Source organism: Lemur catta, chromosome 12 (genome assembly GCF_020740605.2).
Source record: "Lemur catta isolate mLemCat1 chromosome 12, mLemCat1.pri, whole genome shotgun sequence".
NCBI lineage: Eukaryota > Metazoa > Chordata > Mammalia > Primates > Lemuridae > Lemur > Lemur catta.
Window position 1 is genome coordinate 20,627,032 of NC_059139.1, and position 22,249 is coordinate 20,649,280.

The 22,249-nt window shown below is 35.4% G+C and overlaps 1 protein-coding gene across 3 annotated transcripts in view; it reads right to left on the bottom strand.

Annotated features, from left to right (window-relative positions):
- The window catches only part of ZFR (zinc finger RNA binding protein), an 81,304-nt gene that overhangs the window by 40,009 nt on the left and 19,046 nt on the right, over window positions 1-22,249 (bottom strand). For all 3 annotated transcript variants that reach the window (XM_045565796.1, XM_045565797.1, XM_045565798.1), the window contains 7 exons: window positions 19,054-19,336; window positions 17,129-17,273; window positions 14,346-14,564; window positions 6,656-6,903; window positions 3,913-4,104; window positions 3,106-3,397; window positions 586-782 (listed from right to left, as the gene is read on the bottom strand). In XM_045565796.1, the coding sequence (XP_045421752.1) occupies window positions 586-782; window positions 3,106-3,397; window positions 3,913-4,104; window positions 6,656-6,903; window positions 14,346-14,564; window positions 17,129-17,273; window positions 19,054-19,336 (1,576 nt within the window). The remainder of the gene's footprint in view (window positions 1-585; window positions 783-3,105; window positions 3,398-3,912; window positions 4,105-6,655; window positions 6,904-14,345; window positions 14,565-17,128; window positions 17,274-19,053; window positions 19,337-22,249) is intronic.

A 22,249-nucleotide genomic window follows, 5' to 3' on the forward strand; every position in this document is an offset into this window, starting at 1 on the left:
ATGCTCTATAATAAAGTGAAAGTAAACAGTATTACACCACTGTATGGTCTTTCTGCTAACAGAAAATATTTACTCAAGCCCCTCTGAGGTCCCCTCACTCCTCCATTTTACTGAGTTTACCTGGAAAATAGGAATAGTTTTGTAATCAGCCTGAGAAACCAAATAAACTGGTTCTGTTAAGTTGGCAACTATAATTTTACACAGAAAACTAAGTGATTATTCAAAAAGGGAAATACTGGCTCTCTCCATCAACATTTTTGCTGCTCAGAATTTTTAAACATTTTGTTTTATGATAGTCTAAGAGTTATAAGAATGTCCTCCAATATATGGAACATTACTTTACTCCACAGTGACAGTGTTAACAAGGAAATGGATATACGAAAATTAATAAAAAAAAATTGTGATGTCACTTGGGCAGGCGTAAAGGGCATTCTTTTATATAACAAAGATTCCTCTGAGATCCTTTCATAAGCAACCTAAATCTAATTAAGTATAATTTAATTTTACGTGTAAAGCATGCTTGCAACAAAGTGACACTTTTTCCTTTATCTAATTTCGCAGCAATGGAATTTTCAAACAGATTACCTCCTCTACATAATCATGGCCCACTGGCTGTACATCACTCTGCAAAGCAGCAAGAGACGCAGGTGTGACTGGCTCTGACACAGTATCTGGCTTTACTTCTGGAATTTGGACAGTAGAAGTGACAGGAGTACTTTTAACACATTCAGTTCCTTTTAAGTCGTCTGATTTATTTCCTGTTGACTGCAGCTTATTACCACCTAGAAAAGCAAAAAATTACTGTAATTTTATTTTTATATAATTACATAAACCTGATACAATGAAAACCTCAGATAAAGTTCTTATCTTAACTACCAATAGTCAAACTACTGTTTGACATACAATAGATAAGAATTTTTAAGAACCACATAAACTAGCTGTTTTTATCCTATTAGTGAAATACATTTCTGAATTTTTTCCTTTTCCATCTCTGAACATCCAACGACATACCCCTACAACTCCCCATACTCTAAAAGTGAACAGCAAATATCTGAACTGTTAGAGACTAAGCCTAACTCATGCTTGTATCCTTAGTTCCTTGGCAAATCACTAAACAAATGAATAGTATTTATTCCTTTTAAAAAAGATAAGTCCAATGATTAGTTTTCTCTGAAAATTTAATTCAAATAAAGTTTTCAACTAAAGTTCTCTTTCCAGAACTAAGATGGAAAGAGAACCAGTTTAGGTTTTATCACTGCTTATTTCCTTCAACTGATTATTTGCTAAAATCAGATATGAACTTATATCAAGAATTATTTACAATACAAAACTTTTTTTCGTTGTTCTGAAGTGAATTATGAATAACCTCAAAAACTGAAGTAGAACTGTCAATGATAGATTTCATTTTAATCATCTGTTAAACTTACTTAAATAACTGTCCAAGAGAGTACCATACTGTGAATTTTCTGCTTTTAAACCTTTCTTTCAAAATCATTTTTAAGTATCTACAACAGTCTTGATGCTGTCATAAGTTCTAGTAATTGAGTAAGAATAAGACAATGTAGCTGCCTTTGAAGTGCCCACATTTTAAGGGAAGAAAGAAATAATTATGTGATACATGCTGCAGTAAGTATGAACTGGATACTGCGGAAATGTAGAGGAATGGAGCCACTATACTCTTTCCTGTTAAGAAAGGGTGTGACTTGAACTGAGATTTGAAAGAAGAATGAATATGAACGGGTCAGGAAGAAAGAAGAGAGTGATGTCTGAACAGAAAAAGGCATGTAAATAAAAGCACTGCATCAATGTATTAAAAAGACTATGATAAATTCAAGGAAGAGTCAGTAATTCGAGATGACATACCACCTAGGAAAAAGTGTTAAGATATGAGGCTGGAAAGGTAGGAAGAGGTCAGATTATGAAGGGCCTTGTATGACATAACTAAGGAATATAGACTTTATCCTATCACAAGGGGAAGGCCATGGAAGATTTTTAACCAGAAGACTAGACAATTTTATAGGTATTTTAATAAAATAACTGACGAAAGTTAAGTTTGAAGAATATGTTGAAAAGACTAGTTGCAATAAGAGACAAAGCTCTAAGGAAGAGACTTTGTAGGCCTAAAAGGCAATGGTAATAAAGAAGAAAAGACATTTTTTGTAGAAATATTGTAGAGATAGAAACAAAAAGACTAGGTAAACAGCTGGAGGAGACAATAAATAAGAAGAAATAATGTTAGTAAAGTTTTCCATTTGAGAAATCAGCAATTTTATGAGATTATTTCATGGTACTCTTGTGATAAATGAATCGGTTAGAAGGGGACACATGGGAAGGCATCTACAGAGATGTATACAGGATGACCAGAGAATACCTAAAACATGGCACTCCAACTCAGTGGGAGTTTTGAACTTGCTAAAAAGATTTTAAAGTCACTTTACACATGGGAATGAATGAGACCATCCATGAAGACTGGAGCAGAGTAAGATGAAAGTCAGAGTTGGAATTTTAGTAACACTACCATTTAATGAACATGCAGGCAGGAGAACCAATGAAGACAATGAGAAAGGGATAGGGACATATAATTGAGAGAGAAATATATATTAAGCTTTAAGGCACAGCTGTCAACTGTGTCAAATATTAGGGAAGTTAATAGGATGAAACAGAAAACTGGCCACTGGATTTGGCAATCAAGTCTTTGGTGAGTAGTGAAAAGAGTTTCAGAAAAGGGTAGAGTGGAAACACCATAGGAGACTGAGGATTGGGCAGGAAGTACAGAAGCAGAGAAAGACTTAGGTTAACAGCTTGAGACTACAGAAATGGTAAACGGTCTGTGTGTGTGTGTGTTTTTAAGTTTTTTAATGACCAGGGAAGAGATAGGTATATCTGTATGGCTGAAGGGAAGAAACCAGTAGAGGACAGACTAAAACTTTAAAAAACAAAAAACAAAAAAATCCCACACAACAGGCAGATGTGTGAAAGAGTAAGGTCCCAGACAAAAGGGAGAAGATGGGACCAAGAACATAAACAGAAAGGTTAGTGCTGCAATGGAGGAGAAACACCACTTTAACAGAGTTAGGAGGAACACAGAGAATATTCAGTACTTGCCAACAAAGTTTATTTTGGGGGTAGATGTTTTCTTGGCAGCCATATTTGTAGGCACTGCTGATACTTTAGTGTTAGATGTGCTATTAAGAGACGAGTTTCCTGTAGTCGTGAGACCCTTTACTGAAGAAGTTGCAATTGATGAAGTATTCACAGTACAATTGCTTGCTGCAATGCTTGAAGGAGAGGCAGTTGGTTTTGAAGCAGATACAGCTGTTGAAGATGTAGCTTGGCTAACAACGTTTGGTTCTGTTGAAGGAATAGGTTTACCGAGTTTTGTGTGTAATTTAACCACCTATAAAACAAAAGCACATTTGTCAGGAAACTCAAAAGCATAGATTTTGAAGTCTGTCTGGAACAACATTATGGAATAAAATTCTAAACTATATTTTTCTTTGTTGTATTTTTTCTGTTACATGTTTTTATACACAAAACTCATTGTTTTCGACATAATTCCTGTGAAGCAGATATGGGTACATACACCGTCTACTACCAGGTGAGGAAACTACGGCAGAGAAAGATGAAATGACCTGGCTAAATGCATACAGTCTATAATTAAGATGAAAGGAGGAAAATAATCACATGAAAATTTCTAATTACTGAGATAAATGGCTTAGTTCAATGGAAAGAAAGGTCTCCAGTCCTTGACTCTTTAAGCAATGATTATTCAGTGTTACCTTTACGTATTATTAACAGCTTATAATGCACTCACAGTTTTCAAAATCTGAAGCCACCTTTAGCTAAATCCCCATGGAAAAAGCAAAAGAAAACAGATTAAGACATAAGGGCGTGTGGGAAAAAAACACCTACTTTCTGATGCTTAGCACCACGAATGTGGGCAGCATATGCATCTGCTCCTGTACAAGACACATCACAGAGCTCACAACGTAGCTGATTTTGAGTCCCACGAGTAGAGTTGTTGCTGCTGCTGGTATTTTGTGAGGCTTTCAATGCAGCTTCTTTTTTTTTATGTTTCTGTCCTTCTAAATGTTCTTTATAAGTCTGTTTCAAACAAAAAGGACAAATTTTGCTTCACTAATTTTCTTTCTACATCATTTAAGATTATTCAGTTCTCAAATCTCTACTATTCTTTTAAAAAACTAAACAAATTTTAAAAGCAGTTGAAAAAGGCATATAGCATTTCCTACATATGTGATATATTTGTGGTTCTTTGTACCTTGTTTCCCAAGAATACATTTATATAACACTGAATTAAAAAGCACTTTCATACACAGCCACAATATAGTATAAAGGCAATAGCTTTCAGTTTCAAGAATTGGTATCTTTTATGGCTTATGTATAATGTTGGACAGAGAATGCTAAGACAGTTATCATTCCACAAAGAAATTACTTAATTACAGGATTTAGATGGGTGGGAATGTACTTACACTATTAGAAGAAAAAAAAGTTACTGTATGCTAACAAGATTCTTTACAAACGGGTATGTTTATTTATAAAATGGACTTCTCTAATTTAGAATGTATTCTGACATAGAATTTATATAAGAATCCAGGCCACCCTGAACAAAAGCTTATTTAAAGTACATAAGAGCCAAAACTATATATACTTGCAAGGAAAAAGTAATTATGGTAATATTAGCCAACAAAATAGCAAAATTAGATATTAAAAATCACCTTGAAGGAATATGATTGAGGAAGGTAGTTAATTAAAATGAGAGAAGAACAGCTGGGCCATTTTGTTTTGGTTTTTTGAATGGGGTCAGATGGCTTCTCTTTCATATTTTATTTTTAAAATTGTTTTTAAGAGAGACAATGATTAACATAAAATTGTATGTTCATCATACAATTTCAGAGCTGGGTGGGACTTTGGAGATTATCTAAAACAATGATTTTCTAATTCTTAAACATAAGAATCCTTTCTCCAAATGAAATCTTATAGACCAGTAGGGAAAGTTGTTGTTTTTGAAACAAAGAAGACCTAAGGCCCAGCTATTTGATTCTCCTCTCATTATTTGAAGTGGCTCTATGAAGCAGTTTGAGCCTCAACTATTTAGGAAAAGTCCTTTTTATAGAAGTGAGAAAACAAAAGTGCAAAGTTAAGGTCTCTAACATGCCCAAGGCCACATGGTTAGTGGCACAGCCAGAACTTTAATCTTGGCCCCCTAAATATGAATCAACTTACACTTCCCCTTATGTCCACACCTAGTCTCTCACAATCTCCATGATATTTTTCTCTAAGGCTCATTAACCCCTTAAGGCACCCTTAGCCTATTCTGTACCCATCCAGCACCCTCAAATCAATGGTCAGCCTCATATATACTCATTCCAAATGCTGCTGTTAACCTGTCACCCTAGTGTCATGTTCTATCCTTTCACATGGATACCCACATAGTCAATAAATCTCTTATGTTAGTGTCTGGCACTCATGACATCACCCCCTCTGAACAGTCAAAAAATAGTAAGAAAACACTCCTCAAATACTAAGACCATTATTATTGCTCCCTTCCATGTTTACCGTGTCCCTGCAAACATTCCTCATCTGTCCCCACCAGCCATGCAATCCACAATAAAACCATTTCCTATCATACTCATAACAGGGAGAGAGAAGTATTATGTATTTAGCCACATACATTATGTTCCCTAATTTGGTGTAACTCAGGGAATGCTAGTAATTAAAAATACTCCAAAAATTCAGTAGTAAAAACAGAACTACTCCAGTAAATTAAAAAGAATGTACATAAGTGGGGCAGAGGTGAGAGACAGATATAACTTGAAGAAACTACTAGAGAGTCAAAATCTGATCTTTTCTTTTCAAATAACATGACTTATCTGCCAAGCTGTTTACCAAATTTTTATATAAAAACTAGATGCTCTTAGAGTAATAACAAATAAGGCTGGGAAGGGAGTTTAGCTTCCCATTAGCTTTTATAAACAAATTCATCCATTTTAAGGTTTAGCAACCATGAACAAAACAACATCAAAAAGAAAGAAAGGCCCTGCATGATTCATTAGTTGGTATTTTTGAAAAAAACACTTCCCTTACACCTTTCTTGATCCCAAAGTACCTATTCCTCTTATGGAAGAGGTTATAGAAATAAGTAACATTCTGTAAGACACATAGAAAAGTCAGTCTCATTAGAAATACAATCCTGAAAATTATAGGTTAGCAGTAACCAATTATCTTAAGTTGGATAATTTTGTATAAAGGCTTTACAAAGTTAAGTTACAGATGCTAAAGATGAAATGAAATAAAAATTCAATCTTACTCCCAAATTCCAAATAATTTGATTATAAAACTTTTTAACTAAATTTAAGCTTCATTCAAAGAGCAAAGTCTCCTTCCTGAAAAAAGCTCACTTTGCCCATTTATCATTTACATTCATAATCATTTTTACAGTTTTTTTTTCTGAATACAATTCTCATTATCTCAATACAAGTAGTTTAAAATCAGTGTTTAACAAAATATATATACATTAGCTGAAAGCTAATGGGAAAGAAAATGTAAATCTCTTTGTAGGCATAAGAGTTAGAATATCAACTTAACTACAAAAATAACCACTGAAGACTCATGGTTTAACATACAACATAAGTACCTGTGGTCCAGCACAGCTGATCTTACAAACATCACAATAGTGAATCTGGGGTGGTTTGGGAGGCTGTTTTGGTTTCAGTTGTTTATTTTGGAATGGTGCTTTTTTAGTAAAGGTGGTCCCTGTCCAGGCAGCTGTTGCAGCAGCAGCAGCAGCTGCTGCTGCTGCCTGCTTCTGTTGCTGCTGCTGCTGTTGATAGTAGGAAGATGCAGCTGAATACACTGCTGCTTCATAACCTGAATAAGACGTACCTTACAAATAAAATCAAACAAAAATTATGTTACATAATCATAGGACAAGTTAAATGTTAGTTAAGAATTTAAACTCAATAAATGCTGTAATAATGGTAAATTTACATGGGCATATTTACAAATAATGCATATCTCACAGAACCCAGAAAAAAAATCTTATCTTCCTTCTCTGTAAGTCACTCTATAAGTATTTATTCCGCGCATGCCAGGTGTTATAGAGGCATAAGATTTGGTCCCTGCCTTAAAGAAACTTATAGTTCAATTGGAGGGATGTGAAAGAGTGACAAACTTACGTGGTTACAATATCTGTTTATAATTTCCCAAGTGCAACAATCTTCCGAACACAATTTGGGACATGTTGGATTTGAGGAAGAATCGTAACTAGAATACTAGATCAGAAAAACAAAACCTCATGAAAGGAAGATTTGACATGTTTGATGGCTAAGAGGATAAAAGAAGAAGAAAACATACAAAGATGACACCAAGATTTTGAGCCCCATTGATCAACTGATGGGTTGCATAACTGATAAAAGCAAGAAGCTGACAGAAGCTAGCTTGGGGACGCAAGGTAAATAAAGCTTAGTATAAGTTTGTGATATGGAACTGGAGATCAGATGAAAATACAGGACAACAGTCAAAAGAATTTGGAATTAAGGACCAATACACTGGTTTCTCATCTTCCAAAAGATGAAAAAGGACTGCATTTTCTGGTTAAACGTATGGATTCTATATATTTCCATTGTTCAGAGTCTCCACTGAGAAAGTACATTATGCTACCTAATGACATAATATACATATAATGTTTATGTTCAGGGATTTACAGATTTTAACATCTGTAAACATTTTAAATTTGACAAAGTTGCTGATTATATATATAAGCCTATCTGAAAACTGGAAAACTCACCATTTCTAAGCTAAGATCTCTGGAAATCTGATAAACTCTCTTATTCACCGCATTTCAGAGACTTCTTTAGATTTCTTTATTCCCTTAAGTGGTAATGGGTGGGCACAGAGTGATATAAGCCTCAAGAGAGAGATTCTTACACTTGCCAGGATAGTACAGAACTACTTAAGGAATGGTGCTTTTAGTAAAGGTGGTCTCTCAAATGCAGACTGGTATACTGAAAAGACTTAAGACCCACTAACTCTAATAAATCTATACACACAGGGAAGAAAACAAGAATTGGAAGGGTGAGAGCTAAGATATATGTAAAATCAGAATCACAGGAATCTGGAACTAGACATATCCAGGAGAGAAAGAAGTCTCACAATTTTTGGGGAATGCCTTCCTAGACTTTTATGTCAGGTTGTTATAGTATATAAATACTTATGAAGTTTTAAGATAGAAAGTAGGGTAACAAACAAGAAAACATCTGAAATGAAAGTGAGTAGACTTTTATCAATGATAAGCACATGATCAGATTTTTAAAAAAAAAAATCAGAAAACAACTGATATGATTAGTTAAAAAAAATATATAGATCATTAACTTTTTACTGGCAGTCCTACAAATGTCCTCAATTACTTAAGAATGTGATAAAAGAACATAATTAAGCTCACAGACAAATGATTCCAAAGTTTATAGGCAAAAACACATATAGTTTAAATTTCACTGTTAAAAAAATACCATAAAATTGCCAATTGAAAATAATAAAGCTGTTTTTAGATTAACACTTATTAGGACAATGATTTTTTTTTTTTTTTTTTTTTGAGACAGAGTCTCACTCTGTTGCCCTGGCTAGAGTGCCATGGCGTCAGCTTAGTTCACAGCAACCGCAAACTCCTGGGCTCAAGTGATCCTTTCTGCCTCAGCCTCCTGAGTAGCTGGTACTACAGGTATGCACCACCATGCCCAGCTAATTTTTTCTATATATTTTTTAGTTGTCCAGCTAATTTTCATTCTATTTTCAGTAGAGATAGGGTCTTGCTCTTGCTCAGGATGGTGTCGAACTCCTGAGTTCAAATGATCCACCCGCCTCGGCCTCCCAGAGTGCTAGGATTACAGGCGTGAGCCATCGTGCCTGGCCAGGACCGTGATTTTTATATGAAATCTTTACAATAGACATTTTCCAAATGACTTTTGGCTCTTTTGTATAGAAAACTGTAAAAATGCCACTTAAATATAACTTTATTAATTATGTATCAAGGGAAAAAAGGTAGAAGAAGGGCAACAGAGGCCAACAGTGATGGATGACTAGGTCTTCTAGTTTTTTTCAATCAATAGTTCACAATGTGAGAAGCAATATGCCAGGCACAGTGTAGTTTTCAGAATAAATCTAGTAAGGCAGATGAGAAAATCTTACTATCCTTACTTTACAGATCAGAAAACTGAGGCTTAGAGATTGTGAGATCCTTTAAACACTGAACTAATTCATCCACAAAAATCACCAGGTTAAGCTTAATATTTTCAAAATAATCTTCATTTGCACACAGGTAGTCTAAAACTAATAAAAGGCAAGTTTAATTATAGTTTACTACTTAGTTTAAAAAAAAAATCAAAGCATGAACTAAAAGGTTGGCTAAAAATTCTGGACCTCTGTTAAAGAACACCTTAAATTCTCCTATGAACACGAACAAACCAATGTACATTTCTTGTAAAAGTATTGTGACAAAACAAATATAAGGCTATGTCTATAAATTAAGTAAAAGCTAAATTTTTGGAAACTAAAATAGGTTCACTTAAAAAAATACGCTGATTAAAAATGCTTATCAACTAGTAAGTTGTATTATTAGAACTGCTGAAATATAATTTTTAAATGTATAATATCATAAACAAAAACACATCATTTCAACAGTAAATCCATCATGCTACAAGTCCCCATTTAGTAAACAGCAATATTCCAGAACTCATTTTAATCAGATAAAAAGAATACCTGACCTAAATTGTAGCTGCTAAATATTGCAGATATAGAACTCAGAAGCCTTAACAATGATTTCTCTGGATGGCAGTTTAACATTGTGTATCACATAATCTTTATTTATTTATTTATTTTTTTTTGAGACAGAGTGTCACTTTGTTGCCCGGGCTAGAATGAGTGCCGTGGCATCAGCCTAGCTCACAGCAACCTCAGACTCCTGGGCTTAAGCGATCCTACTGCCTCAGCCTCCCGAGTAGCTGGGACTACAGGCATGAGCCACCATGCCCGGCTAATTTTTTTGTATATATATATTTTTTTAGTTGGCCAGATAATTTCTTTCTATTTTTAGTAGAGACGGGGTCTCACTCTTGCTCAGGCTGGTCTCGAACTCCTGACCTCGAGCGATCCACCCGCCTCGGCCTCCCAGAGCTAGGATTACAGGCGTGAGCCACCGCGCCCGGCCATAATCTTTAAAAAGTACCTATTCTTTGCCATAACAGTTCCACATCTAGGAATTTATTCTAGGAAAACGTGAGAAAATGAACAAATCTTTACATAGAAGGATTGTTCTACACTGTGCTGTTTCCAGTTTTTCTCTAATATAAAATTAATGTCCCCAAATATACACTTTAAAGATATAGTACATCCACACAGTAAAATACGATGTAGCCACCAAAATGGTTTCTAAATACCACTGGCATTTATAAGAAACCAAGGCTTCTTTGTGAAATGGCTGATTGTGAGTCCAGGGCAGGGAAAGCTCAATATATATAACAACTTACAGTGCCAAAAAGGAATGAAGTATTCAAAAACTAATGAGGACATGTCAAAAAGGCTCTGGAGTTGATTTGAAAAGGATCCCACTGGCCAAATTGGAACAATGTGAGCCTTAAAGAGAGAAATGAGAGTAATGGATTATACTACAGTCGGCCCTCCATATCCATGGGTTCTGCATCCATGGATTCAACCACCGTAGATTGAAAATATTCAAGGGGGAAAAAAAACAGTAAAAAATACGATAAAAAATAATACAAATAAAAAAACCTCAGCACAGTGTAACAACTATTTACATAGCATTTACATTGTATTAGGTATTGTTAGTAACCTAAAGATGATTTCAAGTATATACAAGAGGACGTAAGTTATATGCAAACACTAGGCCACCACTTTATATAAGGGACTCAAGCATCTGAGGATTCATGTGGGAACCAGTCCCACACGAATACAGGGGACAACTGTGCATTGAATAAAATAGAATGGGTCCATACCAATATCAAAAAAAGAAGTGGGAAGAAGAGACTCTTCTTTGGAGAAGGATGCCTAAGAATCAGTGTGAAAGGATTTTGCAACTGCTATTGTAGAAAGTGATTCAGTTAGAGATTTTCAAAGGATCTAACACCGTAGGGTGAGAGGTCACTGGGCAACAGGCCCACAGATTACTTGTTAATTACAAAAGGAAAAGGTATTTTTATAATGAAAAGATCTGGTAGATACCACTTTAACCAGTGAAGGCATCATCAATAAGGAATAAGCTGATATTATTATGTAATGAAATGGAAAACTACTCTTGCATAAAAAACTGCCTGAATCTAAACATAAATCATCAGGTAAATCCAGACTGTGGCATAAATAAGACAACTGGCCTGAACTCTTCAAAATTGTCAATTTCATGAGCGACAAGATAAAAATAGGGGACTGTTCTAGATTAAAAGGAAACTAACAAGCTACGACAACCAAATACAATCCATGATCCTTGATTGGACCAGAAATTTGAAATAAAGCACAAACATAAACACATACATACGAAACACCTATAAAGCCCAGCCATAAAAGACATTTTGGACAAATGGGAAAATTGATATATTAGATAGTTTCCATATTCAATTCCTTTTTTACAATAATGGCATTGTGGCTATATAAAAGAATGTCCTTATTCTTGGGAAATACATTCTGAAGAATTCAGGGCAAAGTACTATGTCAGCTACAACTTATAAAACATACTGTTGAACCACTTGAAAACAGGTTTTAAGAGAAAGGAGAGATAAAAACTTGGGGAAAACACTGATCAAAGGAATAATATATCTCTATACTTAGTGACATGGGAAGAACATTCACAGTGACAAGAAAGCAGTTTACAGAATCACAGGTAAAAGATAAATTCATTTTTATAAAGAAACTATGACATTTATATATGTATATTACACAGAAGTATATAGAGAGAGACATGCACTAAAATGTTAATGACAATTAGTGTCCAGGGGTAGATGTCTAGTGGTTTAACTTTTTTCTTTATCTATAGTTTCTAATTTTAAAATAATGATATATTAGTCATGTAATAAAGCAATAAACAAAGATTATCTTCATATTGTGTAAGCAACAAGACAGAGAAAGAGCATGTGCAAGAGAGAGAAAGGAGAGAAAGGAAGCCAAAGTAAGAGAAAAACAATGAATAGGAAAGGCTACTCTGGTACTTCCTATTTTGTTGAAGCTAATGCAGACATTTAAAAAAATTAGTGCAATGAAAATCAGATTTCATGGTTACAATTATAGCTAGTAAACCAGATAGAAAAGGCCAGAAAAAATCTGAAATGAAATATGTAGAAATTCTAACAAATTTAATAGTTTCTTGATATCTTAACAAAAGATTTCTTTCCTGTATAGGGAATCCTCGACTATGTCTTTAATAGATTATAAAATGCCTTTCTACCCTAAGTCCCTTTGATCAGGTCCTCATCATTCACCAGTCCAGCCAGAGTTCTCAAAGTTGTCTCCTCACTCCAGTTCATTTCCATGTGGTTGTCACAGTTAACTTACAAATCTGCTCCCATTGCTCCATTTCTTAAGATCTCCTCTGTGGCACCCTTTCTGCCAGTAAGATAAAGACAGACACCACAGCGGAGCACACAAAGCTTTAGACACCGACATTTCTAGCCTCATCTCCTGATATTTACCCCACATATCCTGTATTCCAGCCACAACAAACTGCTGTTCTCAAACACTCTATGCCTGCCTAGATCATCATTGTATTCCTAGCACCCTAAAGTAGGAGACAAGAAATCTCTGAGAAATAAAATGTCATTCAGGGCTTATCCTCTGAAAAGTAAATAATAAAAATTGGCTTTTAAAAAAATTCAGTAGCTAGGCTTCTTCTAATACACAAGCTACAACAAAGTATTAAGAGGTAAGAACTGCCCAGGTGCGATGGCACATGCCTATACTCCCAGCTTACTTGGGAGACTGAGGCAGGAGGGTCGCTAGAGCCCAGGAGTTTGGGCTGTGGTGTGCTATGCTGATCGAGTGTCTGCACTAAGTTTGGCATCAATATGGTGATATCCCAGGAGCAGGGGACCACCAAATTGCCTAAAGAGGGGTGAATCCACCCAGGTCAAAAACGGAAGTCAAAATAACTGTGGTGATCAGTAGTGGGACTGCGCCTGTAAACAGCCACTGCACTCGAGTCTGGCAACATAGCAAGATCTTGTCTCTTTAAAAAAAAAAGAGGTAAGGCTGAGCACAGTGCCTCACACCTGTAATCCTAGCACTCTGAGAGGCCAAGGCAGGAGGATAGCTTGAGTTCAGGAGTTCGAGACCAGCCTGAGCAAGAGTGAGACCCTGTCTCTACTAAAAATAGAAAAAATTAGCTGGGTGTGGTGGCACATGCCTGTAGTCCCAGCTACTCGAGAGGCTGAGGCAGGAGGATTGCTCAAGCCCAGGAGTTTGAGGTTGCTGTAAGCTCTGATGATGCCACAGAACTCTATTCAGGGCAACAGAGTGAGACTCTGTCTCGGGAAAAAAAAAAAAAAGTTAAGAACTGAAATTGCCTGTGCCACCTTAAATCTTCCATGGAACAAGACAGAGTATTAAGGAATAAATAAAATGTAAAACAACAATAACAAACCATACAGTAGTACAAAGCGAATGTCTACAAAAAACCAATTTGTGATTTTAATCACCATAATACTGTGAACTAAATCAGCTAAAAATGAGTAAGAGTAGTGGACATAATAAGCTTTTAGTGATCATACTTTTCTAGGGGAAATATTTAATTATTTAAGGAAAATAAAGCTACTCCGTCCTTCCAAGAGGTATGCTGCATAACCACCATCTTATGAATGTTTACAAAAGGACACTGGTATTTTCATGATTACTTATCCCTGATAATAAATATAAAGAAACAGCTCTTTGATGGCCTAGACAAACAATACAAATAATTCGTGGTATTCCCTGAGTGTTAACCTTGATTTTTCAAATTCATTTGGAAAAAGTCAGAAAGAAAATGATCCTGTAGAAGACTGGTTGTTATTTCCTCTAATTGCAATGCTAGACCCAAGACTCACAACTAGCTTTCATATCCCCAAAGAGCATTTTATACTCTAAGATCTTCTGTTTTTTGTTTTTGTATTTTTAAAAAGCATACAACTTACAGTATGGTCCATCTGTCATATTATGCACATATATTTATATTAATACCTATCAATCAATTTAATTCCTATTATTGGAAGTAATATAATTCTGCAGAAAATCAAAACAGTTTCTACTAAGTCTCTAATTTGTTTACTCATTTAAACACAGTTTATCAGCCTTACCAGAATAAGTAACTGCTGTGGTACTATAAGTAGCACTCTGAGTATAAGATGGCACCACAGTAGCTGCAGCTGCTACTGGTTGTACGGTGGAGGATACAGGATAAATGGAGAAAGTAGTGGTAGCTGGACTTGGTGTGGCTGGTTTTATGGCTGTCACTTGTCGAGTTTGCTGGGCTTGAGTATACTGAGTTGCACCTTGGCTATAACCTGCTTTGGGGGCTAAAGTGGGAAAGAGACACCAGAAAATTAGTAGCATAAGCCACTACAGTTACTGTACCAATATCCCTAAAAGTGGAAAGAACAGGTCTAAACATCATTAACTATAAATTTTATGCCAGCAATTTCTTCTTGGCAAAAGAGGTAAAATTCTTATTACCAACATAAATAAAGTGCATAAACTAATTTACCCTCTTTTCCTAAATGCTTTCTATGTATTTCCAAAATGATTATTTTGGCAAAATTTACAACTAAGTGAAATAGTAGTATTAATTACAACTGGTAGAAATAAAGTTTTTTTTTGAAAAGAGGTGCGTGTGTGTTTAAGTTAGTCAGTTTACTTGTGAGTTAGGTTTAATGCTGGAAACTAAATGGAGAGAGGGTCAAAGTATAAAGTAAAAACTTCAAAAATGTTTAATGACATGGAACTTGTTCATATATCATTGAATTTATCCATAGTAAATGTCAATCTAATTCTAACTCACAAGGTGCTACTGACTTAATCTTTCAAATGTCAATAGTGTATGTACAGTTATTCTTAACTGGCTACCGTTAATGTCTCTGCTAAACTTTCTACTTCCTCTGACCATATTCAAAACAATGTATTTTCGAAGAATTGTATGAGCCTTACTATCTATCACTAAATTAATCAGTTAAATTAACAAGTAATCACTTATAATGATCACTGAAACACATAAATGTTATTTCTGAGAAAGGCCCAAATGACAGGAGGCCAAAGTCATTTTATGCTCAGTTAAGTAAAGATACCTTAGAGCTTTTATCTGTATCTGCTTATGAAATTTGATCCCTATGGCACACAGATGAGCATTTTACAGAGGAGACTAACATCCAAGAGCTAAATGACTTACAAAAGTCACATAGTCAATATGAGAACTTAGGCTAAAACAAGATCTTCTGACTCTTAGATAATTTAGCACTCTGAAGCATAATCTAACCTTAGTAATTAACCAGAAAGTTCCACATAGATTATTATACACACAAATCAACAGAGATGAGACCATAAGAAAAGTCAGTCATTGTAATTCAAAATATTTTAAAACCACTTTTAAGGGACTCATAAAATCTTACACCTAGAAGGGACTCTAGAGAGATCTGGGTCAGTAACTTCATTCACAGATAAGAAAACAGAGATGAAGAAAGGTAAAAATTACTTGCCCACATTAGTAGTAAAGCCAGTACTGCAAGCCATTTCTATTCTCTCCTAATCCAAGGCTTCTAATCCATACTCTCAGGTCTTTCAAAAAATAATTAAATGGGCCGGGTGCGGTGGCTCACGCCTGTAATCCCAGTACTCTGGGAGGTAGAGGCGGGTGGATCCTTTAAGCTCAGGAGTTCGAGACCAGCCTGAGCAAGAGCGAGATCCCGTCTCTACTAAAAATAGAAGGAAATTATATGGACAACTAAAAATATATACAGAAAAAACTGGCTGGGCATGGTGGCATATTCCTGTAGTTCCAGCTACTCGGGAGGCTGAGGCAGTAGGATTGCTTGAGCCCAGGAGTTTGAGGTTGCTGTGAGCTAGGCTGATGCCACGGCACTCTAGCCTGGGCAACAGAGCGAGACTCTGTCTCAAAAAATAAATAAATAAATAAATAAATAAATAAATAAACAAACAAACAAACGAGTTGCTCACTTTTCAAAACTCAGAGAGGTTTGTCTTAAAGGTTCTCAATTAAATTTCTACAAACACATAAAAATCTTTTTTTCTTTTTCATTAAAGAGACAATGTCTTGCTCTGTCACCTAGGCCGGAGTGCAGTGGCATGATCATAGCTCACTGCAGCCTCTAGCTGCTGGGCTTAATCAAAATCCTCTTGCCTCAGCCTCCCGAGTGGCTGGTTCTATAGGTATACACCACTGTGCCCAGCTAATTTTTAATTTTTTTGTAGAGATGGGGTCTTGCTATGTTGCCCAGGCTGGTATCAAACTCTTGGCCTCAAGCAATCCTCCTGCATTGGCCTCTCAAATTCCAGGCATGAGCCACCACACCCAGCCAAAATCCATCTTTTAAAGTCTACAAATATCTAGGCATTTTTGCAACACAACACTTCCTGCATTTGAGCCGTTCTAAATACTATATTTAACATTATAGGTGGCTTGTAATAGAAACCAACCATTGTCATAGATCAGAGAAAGATGAATTAAAAATATGGGCCCATTAAAGAGTTTCTACCAGTTACAAAGGCAGCTGGCAATGTAATATGTTCTGGGCATTTCTGGCAAAGATAAGAATGCGGTCAGAAGCTATTATCACAGCTTGTTTTGTATAGCTTATTTCAGCAGGAAAAGAATGGTAGGCTGTAAGTCCAGAAATGGAGTACATTTCTAGGAGATAAGGGCATGATTATGAATTGCTGCCATGGCCTTCTCTTTGTGACTCAAAGGCATTCTAGTGGAGGAAGAAAAGGACATGGCTAGAACGCGACTCTCAAGGTGAGATAACATAATGAGTTTAGATGGACTCAAAAGCTTATCTTCATTAAAAAATATCCCAAATCATATACTTCAATAGTTTATAATGAAATTGTGTGTATTTATAAAACCCACCTGTCTGGTAGTAGGTTTCAGCAACAGAAGGCTGAGGCTGGGCAGCGGCAGCTACAGCAGCAGCAGTTGCTGTCGGTTGTTGGTAGTACTGCTTACTATCATAAGCTACAGCAGGAGCTGTGGATCTTACATATGAGTATGAGTCCTAAAGAAAAAGAATGAGAAAAAATCTTGCTATGAGACAAGTGGCAGAAAAAAAAAATATCTTTACTATATAAAAAAAGGAAAATAAGAAACTAAATATGTAGTTTTACGTCAGACCTAAACATAAAGAATCAAATTCAATACAAAGAGGATTAATTTTGGACTTCATCAAATAAGAGCAAAAGCATTTTAGCAACATGTTTAACTTTTATAATCAGAGCAATCACTGAAACATTTAAAATACTTAAGTAAAAATTAATTTTATTAAAAATTCATGGCAGTTTTGCCTTAAAGATGGATCCCACAGTATCAGAAAAAGAACATCTGGGTGTTACTAAGCTTTGTGATTACTCCAGCCTTTTCACTGTTTCTTTTTTTCAAGAAAGATCAAGGTAAGCTAGATGAATTCTGGCACTCCATAAAGTAAGGAGGGATGGGAAGGCATGTAGGTGGAAAGGCTGAAGAAGCATACAGGGCCCAGAAAATGATGGGTTTCACAGACCTTATTAAAAACAACAAAATTTATCATATTCTGTCTCTGGACATAATGAAACATAATCACATACATCAAAAGGAATTGTAAGTTTAGTAATCTGCCAAAAATTAACAGCAAATACTAATACTGTTGATCTATATTTCAATTTTTTTCTTCACAAAGTAAATTCCTATTGCTTTAGAATGAATATAGAAACCTGGGGAAAGCTCAGAAGGATCAAAGTTTAAAATACAGATCCTAAAAGCAAACAAATAAGAAATGGACTGAAGAAATTAAAACCAAATTTATTTACATAAACAAGTAGTAAACTAGTACTGTTTTAAAACAATACTGTAAAAGGAATTTATAAGTCCCATAAGACTAAAGCACAGGCAACTGGGCCGGGTATGGTGGCTCACGCTTGTATTCCTAGCACTCTGTGAGGCCAAGGTGGGAGGATTGCTTGAGGCCAGGAGTTTGAGATCAGCCTGAGCAAGTGCGAGACCCCATCTCTACTAAAAAAAAAAAAAAAAAAAAACAGAAAGAAATTAGCTGGACAACTAAAAATATATAGAAAAAATTAGTTGGGCGTGGTGGCGCACGCCTTTAGTCCCAGCTACTCGGGAGGCTGAGGCAGAACGATTGCTTGAGCCCAGGAGTTTGAGGTTGCTGTGAGCTAGGCTGACGCCACGGCACTCTAGCACAGGCAACAGAGTGAGACTCTGTCTCCAAAAAAAAAAAAAAAAGAGGCAACTGGTTGAATAAAAGCATGATCAATTTTTGTTATACTATATACTAAAAATGAACATCTTGACAGGGTAAATGTACAGACAACAGAATTTCTACTTTGGATAAGTTTCAAGAAAATATGTAATTATGTTTGCCCTATAGCTTAGGCCCATGATTCTCAAAACAGAAGATATACCTGTGTTTCAAATGAATAAATAATGCCATAGTACAAATAAGGGACAGCTTTTCTCTATCTTTTTTTTAATAAAATTGAGGTCAAATTAAATTATTTAACCAGTAATTGATGTAAAATCTCCTCAAAATTAAAGCAAACATACGTATACATAATATAGTGAAGTAGACGGGCGAGAATTATTAATATAAAGCTCACTGCAAGGAAACTTAGTGGTAGGACTATGTCCCAAAACTACCTGTGAATACTCATTCACTTTTTTCTATCATTAGATGTATATTTTGGAAGACCCAAGTTTGAAAAGCACTAGCTTGAACATCATATTATACCCTGAGGCCACTAAAGCCTGCATGTTAAGGCTATCGAACCTAGTAGTTTTCTTACCTGGTAGTTCTGTGTAGTAGCTGGAGGTGGTGGTGGTGGCGCTTCTTGTTGCCTCTGGGTATAACCATAGTCAGTGGCTGTGTGTGCAGTGGGGTAGCCTCCATATGCAGCAGCTGTTGCAGCAGCTGCAACAGCTACTGGAGCAGGCCTGGCAACTGCAACTGTGGCGGCTGCTGGTGCATAGGCAGCAGTAACTGTGTGAGCAGCTACTGGAGCCTGATGGACAGTGTAGCTAGCAACTGTAGTTGGATGAGAATAGGCTACACCCGAAGCTGGCTGCTGGCTATATTGTGGAGTAGAAGAATAAATATAATACAATTTTAAAATCCAGGAATAAATAACTTGAATAAAAAGTTATTTACCAACTTAAATAAAAAACACATTTGTTTTTTAATGTGTAATATAATCATGGACTACAAAAGGCCAAGTATTTGAACTCAATAAACCTCCTACTCAATACTATATCTGCTATTGTTCTATTAATTTTTCCTTAATCTTATTATATAATCACACATATTGTTTCAGGTCATAGATCATATTGAAAACAGGGATAACAAACTAGGATAAGAAACAGTATTAGGAGGAAAAGAAAAATTAAGGAATTTCAAAAAGTATTTGTCATATGCACATATCAAAGTTATGATCTATAGTTTAAAAAAATCTCTACAAAGAAATAAGAAAAATATTATATTCTAACCCCAATTACAGAAAACATTTAAGGTAGAAACTATTGACCAGTTGATTAAGAAAAAAGCACTTCTGTTGGTCTACGACAATGGTTCTAACGAGGGGAGATTTTGCCCCCAGGGGACAGATGGCCAAAAATATCTGGAAGTATTTTTGATAATCAAACTGCAGAGAAGGTGGTAGTAGTATGTGTTACTGGTATCTAGTGGACAGAGGCCAGAGATGCTGTCACACACTCTACAATGCATAGGACACTCCCCCACAACAAAGAATTACCTAAAATATGTATGTCAATAGTGCTGAGGTTGAGAAGTCTTGCTCTAGGGTACAAAACCTACAATGAAATATCTATTATTTTAGGTAAATTTTCTAGCTTAGAGTCAGTATTTCATTATATAAATTTACTTTTCTCTTAAAAATATAATAGCACATGTTGTAAAAGGAGACCTAAGTTGGATACTTTGCAGTTATAACCATTTAAACTTTAAAGAGGCAAAATATTTTCAGTAATCAAATAAATTTCCAGATAAAGTTCTTAATGTGTTTAAGCTGAGAGCCTATGTCACATAAAACCAAAGGCCTGCCGAAGTTGGCATATGAAAATATTTGTTTCTTGTTCTAGGTTCTCTGAGTAATACACTCAATTCCACTTGCTAAAGCTACATTTCTCCAAGGCAGAAACACTTTCTAAAAAAAGGAAAGCCCCAACAGTTATTTAGCTGGCAGGTTTTAGCTGACCACAAGTTTTAATATGAGCCAACGGTTAAGAATAGCTAAGAAATAAAAAAAAAAAAAAACTGACATAAGCCAAAGCTGCACTAATAAATAAACTAGAGTATCTGAATCATGGGTTACAGCACAGGGTCTTTTGTACTGGGTGTGCTTGGTGTCACAGATACATGATACAGAATTAAAATTTTGGGCCATCATATTTTAACTGTGTTATAAAGGATACTGATAAACTAGGCTATGTCCAAAAGAAATCAAAGTAAAGCTTATAGATAATGGGTTTTATTTCATATAAAAACAGTAGGACCTAGGGAAATTCAGTCTAGAAAAGATGATAGCCGCCTTCTAACAGAAGACACTCCATGCTGCTCCAGAGAACAGAACTAGAACCAACAGATGGAAGTTACAGGATGGGAGATTTCAGTCCAATATGAAAAAGGAAAAAAACCCAAAAAACAAAAAACTTAAGAGTCGAAAGAAATGCTTATAATTCTTACTTGGAATAAAACTAGCTAAAATTTTCTACATATATGCCAGTAAGACAGGAAAAGGAAAGTTTACATTTTAATAGTGGCAAATTGGGTTGGGAATAACATTTTCTATGAACAATTCCACATCCTTAAGAAAAAATGACAATAATATGTTATACTTCTTCAAAATTCCTAGGAGAAAAAAGATTATATTTAAAATATAAATACACCATGTCTGTGAAACTCATATTTAACATGTACTAATAGGGTACTTCACGCATCCAGACTACATTGCATAGGAGGAATATTGGTTCCATCATCTGTCCACATTTCTTGGTCCCAAAATGTGTCCTAAAGGACAAAAAGCAAGTAGGAATAGAATGGGAATGTCAAGTCAACCAAGCAGACAATTTGACTTTTATTGCCTCTGATCCTAACCCTCAAAGTCTATGTGACTAGGGAAGGAATAACCATATGCTCTGGTTTATGCCTGCTGCCCCAGTGTAATTATTAATAGTATTCTCTTTCACTCTCCTAAGTGTCTCACTTTGAACATTAAATTATACAGTCACTTACCCTAGGAACCAAATAAAAAGATGCCAGTGCATTTAGGAATTACTATATACAGACCCCTGAAGCTGCCTCTGCTCTGTATAGCCAGGTCTCTTTACCCATCTCCTAGACTGGAATCATATCCTCTACCAAAAGCATCAGAAAAAGTGATGATCTAGTCTCAATTTCTAGTAGGCCAGGGGCTAGGGCAGACAACTACCGTTCACATTAAAGACTCCCTGGTTTGTTATCCTAGACCCACCTGGAAAATTCTCTTTCAATTTTAAATATCTTAGAAAACTACCTATTACATGATGTAGATGACCATGCTGGACTATACTAATTCAATTAGCTATCTAGTGGCTAAGTCTAAATGTAAATTTACTTTTAAAAATTCAGGTCAAATCAAGTTCAAATTAGTTAAAGTAAAGTTAATCTTAAGTCAAAATAGGTCAAATCAAGGTTTCTGCCTAGTCTGGAGTATTAAAATAAAAGGTGTTATCTCCCTACATTTACAATGTAAAACTTAACTGTCTTTAAATTATTTCTTGAATAAAACAGAACATAAATTAAATAAAAACCCAATCCATGTGCCATAAAAGTATACTTGTGAAATATGAAAAGACTTTCATTTAGTAAGCATCCAGTATAGCAGAAGCTTCTATGGGGATAACATCTTTGTGAATAAATAAAATCTAATTAGCTTCAGTCAGTTTTAAACTGGGGCAAACTAATAAATCATGAAACAAACATAAAAG